At 41.5% G+C, this 21,428-nt stretch overlaps 1 protein-coding gene across 7 annotated transcripts in view; it reads right to left on the bottom strand.

Moving 5' to 3' along the window:
- Positions 1 to 282: 282 nt before the first annotated feature.
- ATP11C (ATPase phospholipid transporting 11C) overlaps positions 283 to 21,428 on the bottom strand; it is a 182,934-nt gene continuing 161,788 nt past the window's right edge. For 3 of the 7 annotated variants that reach the window (XM_044235658.1, XM_044235657.1, XM_044235659.1), the window contains exons 25-30: positions 19,799 to 19,934; positions 17,442 to 17,507; positions 15,172 to 15,275; positions 11,895 to 12,048; positions 5,633 to 5,737; positions 283 to 3,016 (exon numbers count right to left, since the gene is read on the bottom strand). In XM_044235658.1, the coding sequence (XP_044091593.1) occupies positions 5,636 to 5,737; positions 11,895 to 12,048; positions 15,172 to 15,275; positions 17,442 to 17,507; positions 19,799 to 19,934 (562 nt within the window). In that variant the 3' untranslated portion in view covers positions 283 to 3,016; positions 5,633 to 5,635. Of the gene's footprint in view, positions 3,017 to 5,632; positions 5,738 to 6,402; positions 6,494 to 11,709; positions 11,776 to 11,894; positions 12,049 to 15,171; positions 15,276 to 17,441; positions 17,508 to 19,798; positions 19,935 to 21,428 lie in introns of those variants that run through there. The other 4 variants (XR_006382530.1, XM_044235661.1, XM_044235662.1 and 1 more) reach the window with 4 other exon arrangements.

The following is a 21,428-nucleotide window of genomic DNA, read 5'->3' as shown; positions in this document are numbered from 1 at the left end:
TCAAATGTGTGGGCAGCAGAAAGCACACTGCCAAGCAGACACTAGTAGATTTTCAATATGTATATACTGATTTGGCTGCACTTTTATCTGTGCAGACAGTCTCATTCAAAACTCCCACAAAACCTGTAACCTCCCCAAATCAGCCACGGCCCTAAAATGCCAGTTGAACACCTGCAAGACACAGGCGAAGAGCAAATGATAAAAACTATTTCCTGTCCCCACATTGCTTCCGTGTTTTTATGTCCAACTGAGACCTTTCAAAAAAAAAAAGAGGCTAAAATATCAATCATATCATACCAAAGTTTATTGATACATCAAACAAAAATTTCTGTAATGAAAAAGGCAAGTTGCATTCATAAAAGATGGCATTCACAGTCATTATAGAAAGCAACGACGTAGATGTAAAAAATTGCTTAAGTGAAAAATGTAGTATTGCAGTTCCATTTTGCAAGCTGAAAAATGATTTTGTTAACACTTGCATAAAATCTGCACATTTATATACTGCATGTTATTAAAAAATTCCATCACTAAATTATTATGAATTTTGCAAATTTAGGCCTACGTTTATACTGTTGCTGGTGTAGATGTTGTAGATATGGAATCTATGTTTTACGCTTAGTAGGTTACATCTTCAAACAATGGACAACGGTTGTGAAAATTACAAGGACATCTTGATAGTTTGAAGCTGTTCAAATGATGGGTATGTCATCCTAATATTCTGTTTCTCCCCTTTCTCGGTCACAAAATAAGGTGGTTAGGCTGTAGCGCTAGATACTGTAGGATGGCTTACTTTGAGCGATTACATCTGCTAACCCATGCTAGCCATTTTGCAGCTCACTAATAAAATAGCTTTGAAAAAGGAAAGCCAGGTCCCTCTCAAGGATCTAGGCCATGATTCTCACCGTCGCGAATTTGAGCTGCAGACACGACTTTAAAGCCCCCTTAGTCACCTTTCTTCCTGGCTGCGAGCAATTTTACACGCTACCAATTAGATTTCCACAGCCCTCGATGTTCTGATTACGGTAATCCCCGCCGGTGTGCACACGAGCCTCTATCGTGCATTCACAGTCCCTACAGTACTTCTGTGAAACAACAGTAACGACACAGCAGTGACTGTAACGCGAACAAGAACAACAGAAAACATCAAAAGCTTTCCTGGGTCTGATTTTTTTTTTTTTTTTAGCTCTTTGGAATAGGCAAAGAATACACAGACTTTGTTTTCAGTAGGCTACCTCAAATACAGGCGACCGGAACACAGCGCATTTGAGTAAGCTGTGAATGACATCTAACAAAATACTCAAAAATAATACTGATAGGTGAGAACAAAAGAAATAATGAAAAAAGGGCATAAGGATGGATTGGTTTTCGATACCTGAAATCATGTCCTTCCTCGAATTTAAGAAAATTACACCTAAACATTAACACAAAATATATACGGAAGAATCAAATGTGCCACGTGGGCCATATAAATACAGATATAGATTGAATTCAATACTTTTCTAAATCAAGGTACGATATAAACACTAATAATAGTACAGGCATGCCAGAAAGACAACCAAAAATGGAAACCAGTTTGAAACACTTTTTTAAAAAAATGTAATCTCTATGCCCAGTGTGGGGCTCGAATTCATGACCCCAAGGTCCAAGGGACGCATGCTTCACTGACTGAGCCAGCCACGCGCCCCTGAAAACACATTTCAGTGCCCATTTCAATCCAGTAGTCAAATGTAGCCATTTATATCCCAAAATGTATGTTTAATTTTAACATTTAGTAAAGACGTTTCACATTTATTTTACGTTTTAAGTGAACTCATTAGGAGGCTAAAGCCTTGCTCTACTCCAGGAAGTTGAGGACTTTACCAAGGTGACTCTCACGGTTTAAAGTTAAACCATCACCGAAGCATGTTCACTGAGAGAGAAAACATTCACGTTCAGGGTCACGGCTCTGTAGGCTGAATCACCATCATCCTGGGATGGATCCCTCTTTCCCAAGCTGGCAAGGTACAGAAAAAAAAGTGCTGCATATATGCACAAAGGGGGCCTCTTTCAAAAAACAACCATTAACAGTTTGAAATAAGCTATTCCCCCCCTCCACAAAAAATTATAAAAGACTGATGTTCAGATGGCTTTTTTAAATGTAATTATGGTTTTGCCTATCTCACCTCAAATACCAGTAAAACCGATACTGGAAAAATCGGTTACCTCTTAACTGCCTGGACGGGCTACTTACTAAGCAACTGGAAAGGTCTTATTTTCCAGTCTAGTAGCCACACACCCATTAAATAGGATTTAACTCAGAAGAACAAAAATAAAATAAGCAATTCTTTGGATTCTCACATAAATATCCAGGATGAACATCCTTTCCACGTAAGGGTTCAAGGTTTTTTCTGCGGGGGGAGAGGGGGGCAAGGATATTCTATGGAGACAAAGTGAGCACGTGGGTGAACACAAAGGTTGACTATTCTGATGCACTGATACCATTTGTCTTCTCGTATGTTCAAGTATTCCTTTCATGTGTTTGAAAAAATAATTTAAGATCATCATTCAGCAGGAACAAGAAATGTGATCCAAACAGCCTATTTCTTCTGTCAGGCAAAAAAAGTAAGATTAGCAAAGTCTATTCATTCCCGTTGTATGACTTCTACTTTATACTATTATGTTCAGATCCATTCACGGAGTTCATGGGTTAAAGGAGCACCCACTTGGTAGTTCTGTTACTCTATCTAAAGCCAGATATTCTAATTATTCGTGCTTTCAACTTTCACATGATTCTTAACTTAGAGCTTTGGCCATAACGGCTACTTAACAATAACTGTAAATGCTTAAGAGAGTCATTTGGTATTTTAATGGACATTGATTCTGAACCCTAGACATAAGAGAGTGGTTTAATTTGTTGCATATTGAGTATCCTGAGATGATAACTTTTTGTAGTTGTTTCTTCCTGCTTTCTTTTTTAGCTGTAACCATTGTCAATATGCTTGTAGGACAGTAACATAGGCAGCTCAAGATTCGGATTCTGAAAAATTTAAAATATACAGAGTTAAAAGGGTTATTTTAACGATAATGTGAAACCATCTGTTTAGCATTTTCAAAAATAAATCAAGTAGTAAATTTTGTTATGAAAGTAAAGGAACGATCTTAAAGTGCCAAGTTTTATTCACATGCAGGGGAAAAAAAAGTGACACAATGACCAGTTTTTAATCCTTTCTTCATTTGTTAGCTGAAGAGATTCAGACTTGCTTTTTGCTTTTGGCATGCTCCAGGGCTCTCTTGTCACTGTTCCCACAAGGACGCTCTAGTCTGTGAGCTTCCTGAAAACAGGGTCATTCTACTTTCCTATCTCCAGCTCCTAGACTAGTGTCTGGAGCACAGCAGGGACTCGGGCCTGTTGCATGAATGAATGGATTATGGTGTTTTGAGGATGTGTAACTTTTGACAGAGGAAGTCTAAAGACACACTCAGTTCTGAAAGGCTGTTGTAGAAGTACTTTTCCTTTACTGAAAGAAACATGTTCCTTCCCCCATGTAATGCTGAAGTTCATTTTCTTTTTGGTAGATCAGGTTATCTATGGCTCAGCGGATGCTTCTGTTTTTCTCATTCATCATCTTTTTAGAAAAGCAACCACAGAAACATCCCGAAATCTGTAGACTCTTCTCTGTCCTCTGGACATTATCAAATGCTATTACAGGGCTAGGATGTGGTAGGCCAAATGATCACAGAGTATAAATCAGGTATGTTAAGAAGTGGAAGTCTCTGGTCTTGGGAGGGAGCCTAACTTCCATTCTCCACTCTCAAATCCAACCTTGTGAGTGAGACAGGAGTCGGGGAGGGCCTTAAGGGGTATGCTGCTTTCCTCCCATTTTGGTGCACCTTCCTTGCCATGATTGGACTAGAAGTCCTCTAGAACACATTCCATTTCCTTCATGTTCCCTATTTTCCCAAGAGTTCTTCAAGTAGCGGGGTCATGATGACGAAGCCTAACCAAAACCAGGTTGCTGTTCACACTGAGAACTAACTTATAAAAGGAGTCACACAGTTCTCTCAACAAGCGACTATCTCGGTAGCTGAACTACTTGCCAAATATTTTCCTCAGAGGAAAAATAATGCTACACAAAAAGTTATTTGTGGAATAAATAACTACGTTAAAAATACCACAACTGTGTCAATAATAAACTTCCTCAATTCCATGTTCCTCATCCTTTGTCATTGTAGGATTTCAGGCCCTGGAGAGGCCAAAAGCAGAAGGAGTGTCTGCTACCCAGCCTGGTCTCCCAAACCACAGGCCAAGCTAAAGAAAGCAATCCAGGGGGATACAGAATTAGCTGGAAACAGTATAGCTAACACGCACCGTACAGCTTAGGACAAGGCCATCTGGGACAAAAGGGTCAAAGACTTTGAAAGCTACCGGGAAGCGGATCATTACTGAGGGAAGATACAAGCAGGATGAGTCGCTCAAAATGGGGGGAAAGGATGCTGACTGGGGGGCAAAGTAAGTCTGCTTCGGAAAGAATGCCGCGGATGAAGCGTAGGAGATAGAAGAACCAATGTTTTCATGCCATCAGCTTAGTTTTTACTCTTTGCTCGGGGGCGGGGGAGTTGATAGCTGATGAAAACATGGGCCTGCGAGGAGGACTCACACTTGTTAGCTCCAAAGAGAAGCGAACTGCAGTTTCATTCCTGATGATCACTAATTTTTATGTGTGCATGAAAGAGGGCCCCGCCCTAAGCTGTACGGAGTTTCTTCCAAGCTGGTAAGCTTGTAGACAAATGAATTACTCTGAATTCCTATGGGTGGGTAAAGGGCCTCTCAAAGTCTGGGATGACAGAGGGCCCTGTAGTGAGAAACAAAATACACTCGGAGGAGTCGTTCTGAGTTCAAGGACTCCTCCCATGGCATTCCCGACTATTTTGCGGGGGGGTGGTGGTGGTGGTGGGGTAATGGAACCAATAGGTTATAAAATGAATTGACTCATTTTTGGAAAAATCGGTCCTGAAGCATTCTACAGAATTACGCTAGCATCCCCCTGAATAGCTAGGAGAGAGTTTACCTTTACCTCTGAAAAGTAGAAACATTGAGCTTGAATAAAACTTGACATTAAAAAAAGTGATTAGATTGGTTCATTAATTTTGGGGATCAGACATTTACGAGAACATTAGGTGTATACCTGCAAACACACAGACACGGCACACAGAGGTACAAACACACTGGATTATTTCCACATACTTCCCAAAAGGACATGCAATGCTAAATCGACTTGATTATTATACAGATGCAATTTTGGAATATTTATTTTCAATTTTCTAAATGCTCTTTTAAAATCAAAATGGTATTTCCTGATCAGTATTGACGATGGCGCCGCCACGACAACTTGCCCCTTGCAAATTCAAAGGATTTTATTGTCCTTCAAGTTCTGCAAAATGCCTAGCATTTTATTTGGGGGCTTAACAAATTTCAACTAGAGATTTTCCCATATTCCAAGGAATGCATCTTTATATTTTTTGTAAAGAATCGTAGAAAGTTCACCACACCAACAGCAGAGAAAATTTAGAGAGTGGTATTTTCATTTTTTTTCTTTATAATGCTGTTAATCTGTTTCTTTAAAAGCCAGCCCGCTTGTTTAACACTAGGTACCTGTTACAATATATTAGATTCGTCTGAGAATGTTCGTAAAAGAAGAGGTCTGACTGAAGGTCTGGTGGATAATGAGTCAGATGCCCTTTTACAGCTCAGATTTCTCTGTAATAGTGAGGTAAAGATACTTAAAGCAATTGAAGACTGGTTAACCTACCTGGTGATAAAAACGTAGAAGAAAAAAAATCATTTCCTACAGACTACTCTTTTGGCCTAAAGCACAAATGGTTTACACTATAGCAAACGCGTACCAGTTAAGACCTAAGCGAGTCTCCAACTCGAACTGAAGTCTTCCCACGGCAGAAGTATGCAGGTATTAGTAGTAGGTGGCGAACTGGGGTTTTGGAAATGACACCGGTAGGTTGGTTATGTGGTAGATGAGGCCATATGGTTTGATTAGTAAACCTTACCATCCTTTTGGTGAACACCTCTGACAGCTGTGCTGGTGAGTGTACTGAATAGAGAGAAATTTGTGCAAAACTACTCCTGTCTTGGTGAACAGACTAGCTCTGACAAGCCGTGCCGTCTCCTGCGCACCAGGGATCAACGGGACTAGAGGCGTCCGGTCCAAGTGTTTGAAAATCACTTCCTCTCCAGTGTGACGGTTTGAGAAGGTGAACAAATGATTAAAGGAAAATGACCAAATACTCTTAAGCATCAATAGAGGATACAAAAATGAGTCATGAGAAGTCAATTTTCATAAAGAGTCAGAAAATGGTGTCAAGCAAATGAGAATGCAAGCAAGTTGGTACATTAAGAAAGGAAATCACCTTATTCACTCCAAGAGAAACTGTGATTGCTGGAAGTTTGAGAAAGCATGAAGATAGTAGATGTTCCTGAGGAAGGGAGGCGTTTCGTTACCTTGTTCACAATTGCACAAAGGGTGGAAAATTGCAGTAGAAGAAAGAGAAATGCAGAAACCAAAAAAAAAAAAAAAAAAGTAAATATTCTTTGAAATGTAAGACATTTAAAAAGAAACCCTGAGAATTCGAAGTCGAAATGGCATGTTAGTTTTGAAGGCATTACTCTCTGTAACAGTCGAGTTAGCGTTGGGACCAGTCTCCGTTCTATGTGCAAGCTACTCGTTTTGTTCACCAGTTTCAAATCATTTTGTTAATGGGAAGATTGACTATTTTAAATAAAAATAATTTAAAAATATGCTTCTCATTAAGATAAGGCTTATTTCCAGTCATTAATTCACTAACCTACATTGTCCAAAAGACACTGGTCAGAGAGCTACGTCCAGGGTCCATCGCTAATCTGAGCGTGAAGTACTCTCTCTCCCATGCAACTGCACAGACACGATACGAAGGGGCTGCTCTTGGGCCTTCCAGGTTAAAAGTCTAACAAAACCAGCACCATGGGAAGAATGGTGAAACCTCTGGTGAAACCACAGTTTAGTCCCATTTACTGCTGGACTCATACTTGACTTCCGTTATTCTAACATAATTTGGTTGGTTTCCCCCTTTTCTTATGGATCCCTTTTTAAAAGGGTAGGCTAAAGAACTACAAATTTCTCCTTTAAAATGCCTAGAAAAGGTAAAAATTGGCAACTTAGAGTTTAATCAGAAAACCCAACAGGTTATCGTTTTGCCTTCTTACTCCAGGCCTGAAGTTTTAAGCTGATTCGCAGACTTGGTTTTGGCATTGCCCAAGCAAAACAGAAAATGAGTGGTCAACCACAGCGATGAGTTTAACAATTCTGCTAATTACCATTACCCATATTATCTACTTAGTGACTAATGAAAATAGGTGTGAAAAAAAAGAAACCAGCTAAAGTATCATATGCATCTAGCAGAATCTAATAAACAATAAAACTTTTAAAGGCAAATACTTTGTCACTTACTCACATTATGTTTTAACATAATTATATATATTTTATATATATATATATATATATTTTATATATATTTTTTCCTGTTCATATTTTACCTTAAATAAAGTTGGTGACATGTTGGCAAATGACCAATTGACAAAGCTAGAGAACAAAATCGTTTCTGAGAAAAAAAATTAAATTGTTCTGCCTTCTATTTTGCGGGCAAAAGTCTCACAACAAGATTAATGTGGCACCAAGTCCCCCACCCCCACATTTGATATACGAGCCTAATTATTTGAGACTGCCGCTGTAAGCACATTTTGGTGCACTCAAAACCTTCCATCCAACCGTCCGAGATAGAAGTACTTCTAGGAAGCAGAGATTTTAGGAGTTCATAGACTAGGTTACTTCATAAAGGAAAAAGAGAGGGAATATGAAAGCACAGAAGGCAGTGGAGAGCATGGAAAGAGCATCGGAAGCATCCAAAACTGATAGAGCCAGCAAGTGGTGGTGGCAGGGGTGAAGGGGGGAGGAGAGAAGGAAGCGAGATAATGAACAGGAAGGATGAAATTTCCACATTCTTTTGCGGTCACCTAGAGAGCTTTTGACACCAGCTCAGGCTCCATGAGCAGTATGTCAAAGAGGCCAATGCATAAAGGTCCATGTCAACAGCCACGATGTTAGGATTCAACTTTTTGTCTGATCCAGTCAACAGGGCTTTTAGCCTTAGAACCCACGGCTGTACGGGACACTGTCAGATTCGCAACAGTCATCAGCCTGGCACCACTGTTATTAAAGGTGGAAGGCTCTATTCTCCAAAATCGTCAACGGGCTTTCTCTGGGAATTTTGCTCAGACAGCTGATGCTCTCGCTTTGCCCGTCTTCCACTCTGAAAGAGTTTCCTCCAGAATGGAATTATTCCTTCTTGTTCGTGCAGACAGCCCATGCTAGGCATGGCCGCGCTGCTAGGCCCCTTCCCGTTGGCCTACGGTATCCCCGGGTCTAGGAGGCAAAGTCAAGCCTCCCTTCTGACAGAGGTAGTTTATGTGGGAAAACTTCCATGAAGTTACGAGGAAAAGTCCTCCATTGGAAACGGGAAGTGGTCTTCACTGGTTGGCCAGAAAGTTCAGGTGTTACTTGACTGATTATGGAGAGTCCCACGACTGGGCTAGGAGGCAACACAACTTTTCAAAACACCAGAACCAGAAATCCTAAGCTTCGTATTTCCTTTCCAGTGTTACCTTGCTGTTCCACTGTGCGGTGCTCAATGGCGGTTTCACCATATCCTGTCAGCAGCATGGTGACGTAAGTTTGTCAATTAAGAAGCTAAAGAAAAGCCTTATGATCCTTAATGCTGGGATTTTAGCTCAAAACTTAACCACACTGCTGAAAAGATAGCTGAGGAACAGATAGCTGAAAGTAACCTTTGAATTCAATGATCGAGGGAGCCCATTTTCGAAGCAACTAGAATTCTTAAAAACGTTGATGTCATGACAGAACTCAGCTGGGGCAGGGTGGGCGGGGGGAGCTGCCATACCAGCCTTTCCACCGGCAGCTTCAGAGGTCGTGACCTGAAATGGCTCAGATGTGTTACAACGCAACACGCCGTACCATTGAGTGTATTGCTTTATACCTGCTTATAGAAAAGCTCCGTATAAATTCCTTTTATAACTTAACTGGAGAGAGCTCCCCGTGAGCTGGAGCCACATCTGACTCATCCCTGAATTCCCGAGACCTAGTATAGTAGCTAACTTATAGTGGACCCTCAGGCAATGTGTGAACTGAATGGAACCTAACAGAAGGCTGCTTCTAAAATTGTTGAATGTAAATGGCTTAGCTTCGTTTTCACTACCCACTGCTGAGTTCCCCTTTGAAAGCAGCCGCCAAGGCCCACAGGAGGACAGCACGGGCAGCCCAGTTGCCACAGGTATTTCTGGCTTTGTGCCCGAAGGATCCAAGATGCTAGCTGGGTGAAGTCAAGGGGGAGACTCTTCCGCCTCTAGGTAGGGACACATACTTCCCCGCGCTGGGGAGCCTGTCAGGTTTAAGGCTGACCCACTGTAAAAGAATTTTTTGCCTCCCTTTCAAAGGGAGGCCAAGGCCTTAGCAAGGGATATTTAACCCAAGTAGGAAGTCGCCCTGGACATCAGACCGCTGATGACGAAGACAGTCTTTCTTCTTCATCTTTAAAGTGGCCTCTGCCTCTCTGATATGGCCCAGCAGGGCCTTGTGTAAACACAAGTGACATGGCATGTCTCCATTGGCCTTTATGCATTCATATGGACTGGTTTGCTCTTGCATTTCTCACAAGGGTGGGGGGGAAGGGAGGCAGTGCTGCTGAGTGCCCACAACTTTTTGTCTCATCTGCAACTCTCAAAAATCCCACAGAGTCTGAAAAACTATTCAGCCTTTCAGACATTGGATGTAAAGAGAGATGTTCATCAGTAGGCGGTTCGACACATGTTCTGGTTCTATGAGGGTAGGAAGAAATGAATGAATGATCGAATGAATGACGGTGACCATGGAAATCTCCCTGATTTGTTGTAGCACACCAGCATGCCAAGCTATAGCACAGACGCTAAACTCCTATCATGGACATAATAACCCATGGCAAAGAAATCTCATGCTGAACCTCATGCTTTTGACCCGAGTTCGGAATCTCCTGTCTGCATGGCAAGAAAATGTTGTATGTCTTTGTCCATGACTGTTCTGCAGCAACCCTCCATTTAGTTTCTGTCCAGGTCACCTCCAGCCAGTATCTAATTTTGGTTCTAAAAGAAAGGGCCTCAGGAAGAGGCTAAGATGGTTTGTTTTAAGGTTTTGATGTTGGAGGTTTTGGTACCATCTTTAGAGCAGGAAGCCGGGTGTGAGCCATTACTTAGCATGAGCTCCATTAACCCAAATAGGAAAAACGTTTCGGAGCACACTCCCAAACAAGGGGAACAGAAGAGCATCCCAGAGATCCTTCCCACAAACTTGTCTATTACGACAAGGTACCAAGCCACTTCTTCCAGGGACATTTTTTATTTGGCTTGATATAAATGGCCACTTGAGCCGTTCTGGGAAAAACCCGTTATATCAGACCTGTTCTACCCCCGTTCAACTTATGTTAAGGTCTATGCAGGCAAGTAAATGCCACTTGCCCATCCTAAGACCAAACGCCAGGCTGGAGGGAGTTAGTCAGGGGTCTACTAGAAGGATTAGAGAGCAGGCTCATGTTACTGGGTGCACTGTCACCCCCCAGACATGCAGAAGCAGTGAGTGAAGGCCGTTCTGACCACCTAACCATACGGAATCAGCTCTGCACACCCAACTCAGTGTGGCTTATACCACTGGTTATCTACGGCTCTTGCCTGGGGCTCATACTGCCTTACGGATCGTGAAGGTCCTCTTTCACACAGCTGGTCCCTAAAGATTTTCTCATTATAACCATTTTAGTGCCCTACATCTACATGCTGCCAACCACGGGATTCTATCAAATCAACAGGCCACAACCAAAATCAGACAAGCCAGCTTTGAGGCTAAACTGGCTGGCAAATTTGATCAAATAGGTCAGGCAGATAAACCTGAGACTATTTCCTGAAAATATTGCATCGGACAGGCCATACAATCAGTTGGTGTCCAGAGGATAAAAACAAGGGTTCTGTCTGGCAAATGAGTTAAGTGTTGGCAGGGACAGGACATATTTAATTCACCTGTTGGTTAAAATTTGCCAGAAGTTCCCTCTTCCAAGCTAATCTACCCCTTTCACTTTAAAGACTTTTTAGAAATGTTTAAAAGGTATCAGACAATTAGGCTGGCAGAGGGTAATAACTTCTCATTCCCACAAGAAATCTACAATTTAAGCAGCAAAAAGAAAAACACACTCATAAAACTATCTTAATTTTTACAAGTGTGTTCAGGAAGCTTAAGGATGCAGAAATTACATCTGGGGAATTCTCTTTGGTTCAAATATACTGCTGGACAGACAGGGCTAGAAGCAACACAGAGATTAAGCAGCACTATAATTAAAGGAAGGGGAAAGGTTTGAAAGAAGCAAATTGGGATTATCAACTGAAAAAAAAGTATCTGCAAACAACCCACAGGGAAATTTCTAAGGTTAAAGCTGGAATGTTGGTGTGGAAATTCCTGGTGTGAAAATTCTAGGCTAAAAAAAAAAAACCACCCCATTTTTTCCACTTAGAACTCCATATGGAGCATATAAAATGCTCCATATGGATCGCTACAGGTCACATAGAACACTATTAAGGAATCTACTTACCACCTGCATTGGATAACGAAGTTTTTACTATACTTTTTATGCAGAAGAGGAAATTAAGTGATGAACCTGTAAGGAGGGGTTTAACATGCTGTAACTAACGCAAATCTCTAAACAAAATTTTTAGTCCACGGCAGATACTGAAGCCCCTTCCAAACATCAACTTACAATATAAACTTAGTTCTTACCCTGGCACTTCTTCTTCTTACATTCTTTAATACTATCAGGAGAATCTCAGGGAAAAGGCTGATAAATATTAGAAGAACCATGGCCAACCATGTAGATACAGAAGATAGCATCTGAGCAAATACGAAATACATTCTCTGTTGTTTGAGAAAAGGCCTAGAGTGGAAAGAAAACACACAATGGAAAAGAAATTAGTTCCTGTCATAGGACACAGATGTGTCATTGAAACTATCTTTTGTATTTAAAAGACTCTTCTAATGACACACATCAATAGAAGTAATTTTCTTTAAGAATATCCCAAAAGTACTGAACAGATTCCATTTACTAAATGTTTAGGGGAGAAAAGGAATGATAATTAAAGGGGAAGAAGGACAGTAAAACGCATCTCACTTGAAAACAACCAAGCAATCAACTTTCAAACTGGCAACGGGAGAATATGTATTTGCGTTAGAAAATACTGGAGCTTCAAAGACAGTCAAGAGCAGTGGTTGATTTTTATGCTAATAAGCATTTTATTTCCTCAGCTGTTTTGTTCATATGAGAATGGACTGTGCTCTACATTCAGAAATTTAAAAGACATTTTCTATGCTACACGCCCCCCCAAACTCTACATCAAGACAGACAGGGCCGTTGAGCTTCTCTCTCTACCATTCTTATCCTAAAATATATACTGGGTATCCAGTGTGTGCCAAGTAGGTTGGCAGAGGAGTTATGCTAATAAGACATTAAGTCTTGGAGTCCAGAAATCTAGGACTCCTCGTTCTGATGTGGGATTTCATTCTAAGTCAACCACTCAACGGTTTGGTGGCCACAGAGCGGCCCGGCCAGCCTCCCTGAGCCGCAGGGAGCCTAACTAGGTTCAACGCTGTTGGAAGCAGAGGGGGAGAAAGTGCGAAGTGACGGACTGGGGTTGGGCCGCACAACAGGCTCTCCTTGGATCAGGAGCTCTAGGCAGATAAGTGGTTGTCTCATTTATTAGATTACCTCTTGGGCTCACTGACGATAAACTGGTTTCTCGTTAAAAAAAAATTGATGTTTGTGCACTCTTATATAACATAATAGAATTAAGCTTTTGGCTCTAGGTGTATGGGGACTGCAGTGTGGCACAGGAAGTGAGCAGAACGGTGAGATGGAGAATTCTAGCAGGCCTGGGCTAAAAAGGTTTTTCAGGGTCCCTACCACTGAAAAGAGAATTCTGTGGAACTCTACCCTCACTCTAATTATGAAGGGCGCCCTGACTTATTTTCTAGGCAGTTAATTGACCATAATAAGGGTTCAGTAGACAACTAATAGTACTACTCCACAAAGTCTCACAATACTCTGTGATTAACAGCTCTAGATTTTTCTTTTCCTTTTTTGTTTTTGTTTGTTTGTTTTCCCTGCTCTGTAGCTCTCAATTTTTCCATATACTGACACCTACGGTGCTTTACAGGGGGAAAAGGAAAAAACACAAGATAGTGTTCTTGGATTGGGTTTGGAGCTCAGAAATTATCATTCTCACTGCTGAACCCCAGAGGCGTGTGTCACAATGCCTCAGGGCTCAATGTGTCCAGAGATATTAGCTGAAACCAGCATTTGGCCGAAGTCTCAGACCGTTTCTGGTCATATTTTGGTGGCTGCTCTGTAATTTCTTATTCATGTAGTAGCTCAACTCAGCTCTACTTAAGGATAGCACTACAGGCAACAAAATAAAAACAGATGTATTTCATTTTTAGTCAGTATCACTAATGACTAGAAACAGGTGTGACGATGTCCTAATCATTTGAAGCATTTATTTTAATCAATAAGGAATAGTCAGTGGTTAAGAGAAACTAGTCTGCTAGAAACATTCTTGTGGAAATTTTGCAGGAGTTCAGATGCTGATTACACAGATTTATAGACAGAACTAGGGTGCTCTGGGCAGAGTTACAACTATATATGACATTTGGTTAATCAACTTTGATTAACTTGCATATTATTTAAGAAAACAGAGACTTCTGTCAGCCTCACTGCTTCAGTAATTACCTCTGTAGGTGCCCAATACATGTGTGATTACACTTTCTGGAACTGCTTAAGTGATGAGGCATTTCATATTTTTATTTCTGAAGGCTTATTTTAAAAGCTTTTCAAAACAGTAAGCATTTTTTCTAATTAGGTCTCAAGGGACAACAAACATAGATAATGTGGAATGTTTTGTATGTGTGTTGCTCAAACCAGTGAGAAAATAACACTCCCAGAATCTCACCCTATGGCTTCCCCTAGCCATGTTCTCTTCTGCTTGCTTTCTTGTTAGGAGAACCCACTGATTCACGAAAACATCTATGATCTTTAAAAACAAAATACAGGCGGGGGCACCTGGGTGGCTCAGTGGGTTAAGCCGCTGCCTTCAGCTCAGGTCATGGTCGCAGGGTCCTGGGATCGAGTCCCGCATCGGGCTCTCTGCTCAGCGGGGAGCCTGCTTCCTCCTCTCTCTCTCTCTCTGCCTGCCTCTCTGCCTACTTGTGATCTCTGTCTGTCAAATAAATAAATAAAATCTTAAAAAAACAAACAAACAAAAACAAAATACAGGCGTCTGGGAATAAGAGAAGGAGATGACCATCTAACCTATTCTCATTCCTTTTAACTCTCCCAATCACAGCTCTGTGTCTCTCACCCTGTATCCTAATCTCCTGGAGGGAGGGGTACAGTCTATTCACTGTCTATTATCTTGGTTTCCCAGAGTGCCTCACACACGGCAGATTCTGGATAAACATCTGAACAAAGATAAACTCCATCAACTTTAAGGCCACACTGCAGAGTCTGCCTTTACCCCCACCCAAAACAATAAGATGGGATTTTAAGATATAAACCTCTGAATATTAAGTAGTATATATTCTTAACCTTGAGTACAAATATAGTGACGAGATTGACAGTGATATACCATGAAGAGAGAACGGAATCCAAATGGCTAATAGTGTATCTACCGCCATGGTCTCCTCTAGAAACTTCAAAGGATATTTCCACTGGAAACTCCATGGAAGGGCATGCTAGCACTGTACAGACAGAGGTTTACATACCTTCAAGTGGAAAGATCTGGACAGGGGCTACCAGAAAGGAGGGCTTTTGAATAACTCGTGTAACTTGATATACTTGCATTTGAAATCTTACCTGAAATTAACTTCCAGCCCATTAATACTGAAGACCTGCCGTCTTGTACAATTAACACTATCAAAGTTGAATGAATGTTTGCATAGACAATGTACACATACGGACATCTACTTTGTTATTTCACATACTGCTCACACACGTACAGCTGCTTACCAAATAATTCCTCCCCAGAAGAATGAGAAAAATACATAGAAGGCTAAAGAGCCCCAAATCACAAAGTGATTTATCCATGTCCAGAAACGAGTATCCAAGGCGAGCTGAAAAGATACAACACAGGAGATTTCATGACGGGCACCAGCTACACCAGGAGTAAACACACTATGCTACTGAGAACTGCATATAGTATGGTACCTATGGGAGACCTCACTTGGGCCAGGCAACTAGAAGAGAGGGAAAGTAAAAGAAGAACAGAATTGAGACTTTTCAAAGGGCTAGGGTAAGAAATGAGCGAGGTTCTGCCCCAAGGCCTGTAGACCCAAAAGGACAGGCTTGGAGGTCTGGTCAAGCAAGCAGCAGGTAGGTGTGCGGCTGTGCTGCCTCACTGCTGAAGGAAGGGCAGGCATCCAGGTACTGTAACAGGCTCGGCCTGGAGCCCCAAGTCCTTGGGTGGCAGTGGCCAGAAAGCGGATGATCAAAGGACAAGGCCTAACTGATGGAGGCAGGTATACTGAAAAGCAGTAGGAGAGGGAAGGGTTAGCTGGGAAGAACAGACGAACTACACAAAGGAGTGTTGACAGCTCAAACACAACAGATGGGGATTATTAAATGCAAAGGCAAAGGGCTCCATACGCCTGGCACCATGTAGCAACGAATCATGGGCCTGGCTATGTCGTGTGTCCTTCAACTGCAAAGCCCTTATCTAATCCATTAAATAAATAACATTCTCAGTTGCCTTAGATTTTAATCCCCCCATGTTTCTGCCCAGGCTGAGTGTTTCTTTAGACTGTGGTACCTGGGATTTTTAAAATGCAATCTAAAAATAAAAAGTACAGTCTGTTCTGCTTGTTTAAAATTTCGGGGCCACGGGCATTTCATTTTTGAAGAGGAGGCGGTGTCTCCATTTTTTTTTTTTTTTGCTTGTTCTGACACCCTGGTCCTTGACTCCCCTGTTCTAACTTCTGTGTTCATAAACAGAATGTTGAGAACATTGTTAATGTAGACCAGGCCTGAATTCCCACCTCTGCGCTGCTAGGGAGAAGGTCACGATAATACCCATCCAAAGATGAGAGAGTGAATGTGTTTTGAGGGACACAGAAAGATGCTACAGTAAGGCCAACTTTAACTATGAAGGCCACTTGGGAGCCCTAGGGCCGAATGCAAAACCAGGAGAAACAAAGGCGGGGAGGCTTCTGTTTCAAATCATGATCCTGTTGTTCTGATAACTTTCTATGTGCCAGACATCACTCTGAATGCTTTATGGGTATTCACTAATTGACTTCCCACCAAAAATCTAAGAGAGGAAGGTACTACTTTTATCTCCACATCACAGAAGAAGAAACGAGGGTACTGAGAAGTGAAGTCACTTGCCCAAAAATAGCAGCTAGTAAGTGGCTAAATGGAGACGAATGGTAACATTTTATTTTGCAGCCCTAAAATATTACTGAAATAGTAGATGAAAAATGCAAACATATGCTAGTTCTATTTGGTATGAGAAAGAGAGGGGGAAATGATTAGAGGCTCTTTGTCAAGCACACTTCTGGAATTCTAGTTTTGACCACTGGGCATTGTGGAATTCATTTACTCATTCTTGGATCCCACGTGAGGTGTTTATTACTGCAATTATCATCAAAAGAATTTGATTATGCTTTCAAGTATAAGAGAGTCCCAACTCGTAAGTCTCAAGGGTAGAATTCAGCAAGGCTTCAGAGTGTATTACATGGCTGTGTGCTAAGGCCAATGATTCATGTATGTTACCTGCTGTATGTTGTTATGCATTTCATCACTAAAATGAGTAAGTTTCAGTGATAAATACATTATATAAAATTTCATCACCACTGAGCTCTTATGCACGTATATCTTGCTCATAGATACCTATTCAACTGTCTTAAGTACTCCCATTCCTTTAAGGCCTGGTGTTTCTAAACAGATCATCTTAAAAACTATTCAAGTATTTAACATGGAAACACACACACAGTGAGAGCCTGTTTATCTACTACTTTTACTGTCTTGAAGAAAAAAGGAACAGATTTTCAACATAACTATAGTGTACGAATTTTTTAAAAATGGAAACAAAGAGGACAGACAATATTCTGGAAAGAAATGGACCATGAACAGCATACACATGTCTAAATATCTAGTATCATACATATTTCAGTAAGTATTCAGACTTGAATAACAACTTGCAATACAAGAGAAGACAAAAAAGAGAACAGAAAGAATTACAAAAATGGCGTGAAATATATTTGAATAAATAAAAATCTAACCTTCAGAGTTACAGTGAATACTAAGACTGTAAAAACAATGGTTCCAAAAGTCCAGTTTCCATATACCTGAAAAACAGTCAACAATTATATGCGCCATGAATACACAAGCCTGAAAATAAAAAAGGCAAATTTAATCTTGGCTGTAACCGCTGAAGATTTGGGTATAAAATGTTTAGTGAAATAGCTGATCAAAAGATCAGGCCAAAATGTTGGATTTTATTTACCGTGACCCTCAACTTTCTTGGATAGCTACAATGCACTTGCGGTTCGTAGGGTTTACTTCCATTACTCCATGTAGTAGCAAACAGGGAACACACTGGTGTCATAAAGGCCGAAAAAAACCCCGATTCCCTAACAGTAATGTTCATCAAAACAAGTCATTTGAATGATTCATGTCTCTCAAGACTCTGATATGGGCTTCCTCAGTAATAAAGAACTAAAGCTCTCAAATGAGGACTAATCTGTAGACAAACGGACTCACATTTTAAAAACAGTCTAATTTTTTGGCGGTGACTATTAGAGCTGTCAGCATGTGCACATCAGAGAAAAGCAGAGAGCACGTACAAGTCTGTAACTGTGGCAATGAATGGCACACATGCTTACCAAATGCTGTCAAGATCTGAATGCGTAACATTAAAACAGAAAATGAAATGTAAAAAGTCTTTAAAAAATAATAAAAAATTAACAGAAGCGAAAAGAAGGATTTGATCAACTCATACACGATGTTACATTTCATCGCTGACAGTCCTTCCGCTCTGTCATTTTTGCTGCAGCAAACTCTTGTTAAGAAATCGTCAGTTCTTTCTCATTTAGGTGCCAAATAAAAATAAAGTAAAATGTGAAAGTCAAAGGAACAGCCATAAAGCTAAAGGGACCCAAGAAATCACAGAATCTAATCCCTTCTTGCCGACGGGCAAGGCTGACTTGGGAGGCGGAAGGGGCCTGCCTGCAGACTAAACAGGGTCCTCCCCTTGTCCGCTGCGATGTGCTCCTACTCTAAACCACAGCTGTGTTTCCTCCACAGTTACTCGGAGATTAATACTTTGAGATTTTTAAAGTAACCTCTATGCCCAGTGCCCAACGAGGGGGCGCAAATTCACAACCCGAGATCAAGAGTCACATGCTCTACTGACTGAGTCAACCAGGCATGCCCAGCGATTAATAATTTTAAGGTATTCATATTAAACTGACTTGTGTTTGTCCAAATCAGAAAGGTTTTGGACTGTAGTACCTAATTCTGAAGTATTCACATTCATCAGGCCTATTATTTCTGTAGCAGACGTTAACCGTGTTGCTTCTGGACAGAGTTACTGTACTCAGTAAATCACTCTTGAAACTTAGCTTTGCTTCATGTTATAATGATAAAGAATGAGTAAGTATTAAACAGGAAGTCCAGAAATAGTGAAGAATGCAGTGAAAGCATGGGTGAAGCGGCGGGCTCAAGTCTCTCCATGTGGCCGTGGCAAGACCTCGCCCCAACAGTGGTGCTCTCCCAGGACACAGCCTGGGGAAACAGCATCCCACGGCACGTGCTGACTTGGGCAGTTGCTTGCTAAGAAGGCACTGATAGGACGAGTGCAGTGTTTCTGGAAAACACTATGCTCCTATGTGGAAGGGAAGGAGGAAGAGAAGGGAATTCCATCCCTTTAACTATCAGGCAAACACTGCAAAGATATGGTAGCTACGCCCTTCAACTCCAAGCACGAGAGGCCACTATTAATAGGAAGTGAGTGGGGCCAGACTTCTAAAACAGGAAAAGTCTTGGGGCACCTGACTGGCTCAGTCAGTAGACCATGCGACTCTTGATCTTGGGGTACTCAATTCAAGCCCCACGTTGGAGGGTAGAGTTTACTTTAAAAAAAAAAAGGAGGGGCACCTGGGTGGCTCAGTGGGTTAAAGCCTCTGCCTTGGGTTCAACGTCATGATCCCTGGGTTCTGGGATCGAGCCCCACATCAGGCTCTCTGCTCAGCGGGCAGCCTGCTTCCCCCTCTCTCTGCCTACTTGTGATATCTATCAAATAAATAAACAAAATCTTTAAAATAAAAAAAAGGAAAAAGTATAGGGGTCTAAATTCTGAAGTCCTAAGAACTCTGTTCATCTATTAAAAATTACAGCCAAGCTAAGCTTCTAGAAGGTTTGCACATAAGCTCTCTAGTTAGCCATGCACACGGGAAGTGGTTTCTTACTTCAGTACTTCTATTGTTCTAAAAAAGTTCTGAGAACTAAATACCGTACCTCAAGAAAAAGTTTACAAAATGATTACAGCGTGATTATGTGTATGATAAATCCAGTGCCTAGAGAGAAAGAACAAGCCATGCTTACAATACCAGGATGTAATGAAGTATTTTTTTTTTACCTTTGCATTTTCTTCCAGGGATGAAGTCTGAAAAAGAAAGTAAGTCCCAAAGAAGAACACTGTCCCTTCAAATGCAGCTAGAAACGTCCAGTATAAGAAGGGTCCCAGCTGGAGCATGGCATTGCCAGAAATTTTCCTATTGAGAAATGGAAAAAGAAACCACAGGTTAATGAATCTCTGTAGGCTGTCTATTTAAAGACCCGGTGAAATACCCAAAGTGCACACAGGTGTGACCCTGTTATAATGAAGCGAGGCGTCCCCGAGGACTGGAGGGCCATCCCCAGCCACTCGTTCGTCTCCGTGCAATTGCCTCGGAAGTAAGGCATTGAGTAAGCAGTCAAAGCCCTAAGTTTAAAATCCTGGCCACCGACAACAAGAATATCATCAAAAACCATCAGCTCCCGCATACTGAGTACTTCTTATATGTCAGTAAGCTGGCCTGAGAGTTTTATTTATATTGTCCATTTCTACCCACATAAAAACCAATGGGACTTTGTTAGTCCCATTGATAAATAATGAGCCCCCCAAAACTTATCATAATGGTTCCCAGACTATGGTGCACACTGGAATCACTTGGGGATCTTTAAAAACACGGACGCCTGATTCCCACCCTCCTTCTGATTTAACCAGCATGAGGTGTAAGTGGGGCACTGGGGTTGTTCTGGAAGCTTCCCAGAAACTGTAACGTGCGGTAAGCTTCGCAACACTAGTGTAGGAGCATGCCTGAGTTCAATCCGTTAGTGAGGGGGTGCGCCGGCGCACGCCATATATGGACCCAACCTACCACAGCCTTTCCAACTACAGTTTGCTAAGGTAGTTCTTTTAATCAAGATTTCTTCCTGGGAATATAACCTTTTATTAGGTCTCAGGGTACCCTTTATAGTTTTTCAACTGAGTCAAATAATGTTTCAAGCTGGATAGTCATGTTTTCAAAAACGGTAGGTGGGTCCAAACTTCAAAATCTGTGAAAATAACACAATCTTCTTGGCACAAGTCAGAGCATTAAATATGGCGACTTCATTCGAATGGACGAGAGCTGCAGAAAGAAGATGGGTTTGTGCTAGGAATTCTTTGGGCTTCTATTTCAAATTGCTCTTTTTTTTTTTTTTTTTTAAAGAAAGTGTGGTGGGGGGAAGAGGGAGAGAGAGAGAGAGAGAGAGAGAGAGAGAGAATCCTTTTTATTTTTTTTAAAGATTTTATTTATTTATTTGACAGAGAAAGAGATTACAAGTAGGCAGAGAGGCAGGCAGAGAGAGAGGGGGAAGCAGGCTCCCCGCCGAGCAGAGATCCCAACTCAGGGCTCGATCCCAGGACCCTGAGATCATGAACTGAGCCGAACGCAGAGGTTTAACCCATTGAGCCACCCCGGTGCCCCAAGAGAGAGAATCTTAAACAGGCTTGTCAGGCGCCCCTCAAGTTGCTCTTAACATTGATGGGAAGGCAGGCCAGCACTCACACAGCACACCGTTGCCAATACTATACAAGATGTCTGTCTCTTGGCTTGACTGTATAAGAAACACCTTTATAACATCAATGCAAGTGATTCTTGTTCACTTGGTATTGAGCACTGTGGGGGTTTCTGAAAACATGGCCATTATGTAACTTTTACCTACTCGGATCTCCAGGAGCA

This window comes from Neovison vison, chromosome X, assembly GCF_020171115.1.
Source record: "Neovison vison isolate M4711 chromosome X, ASM_NN_V1, whole genome shotgun sequence".
Taxonomy (NCBI): Eukaryota; Metazoa; Chordata; class Mammalia; order Carnivora; family Mustelidae; genus Neogale; species Neogale vison.
The sequence above is the reverse complement of the archived record's forward strand: the minus strand, read 5'-3'. Positions and strand labels throughout refer to the sequence as shown.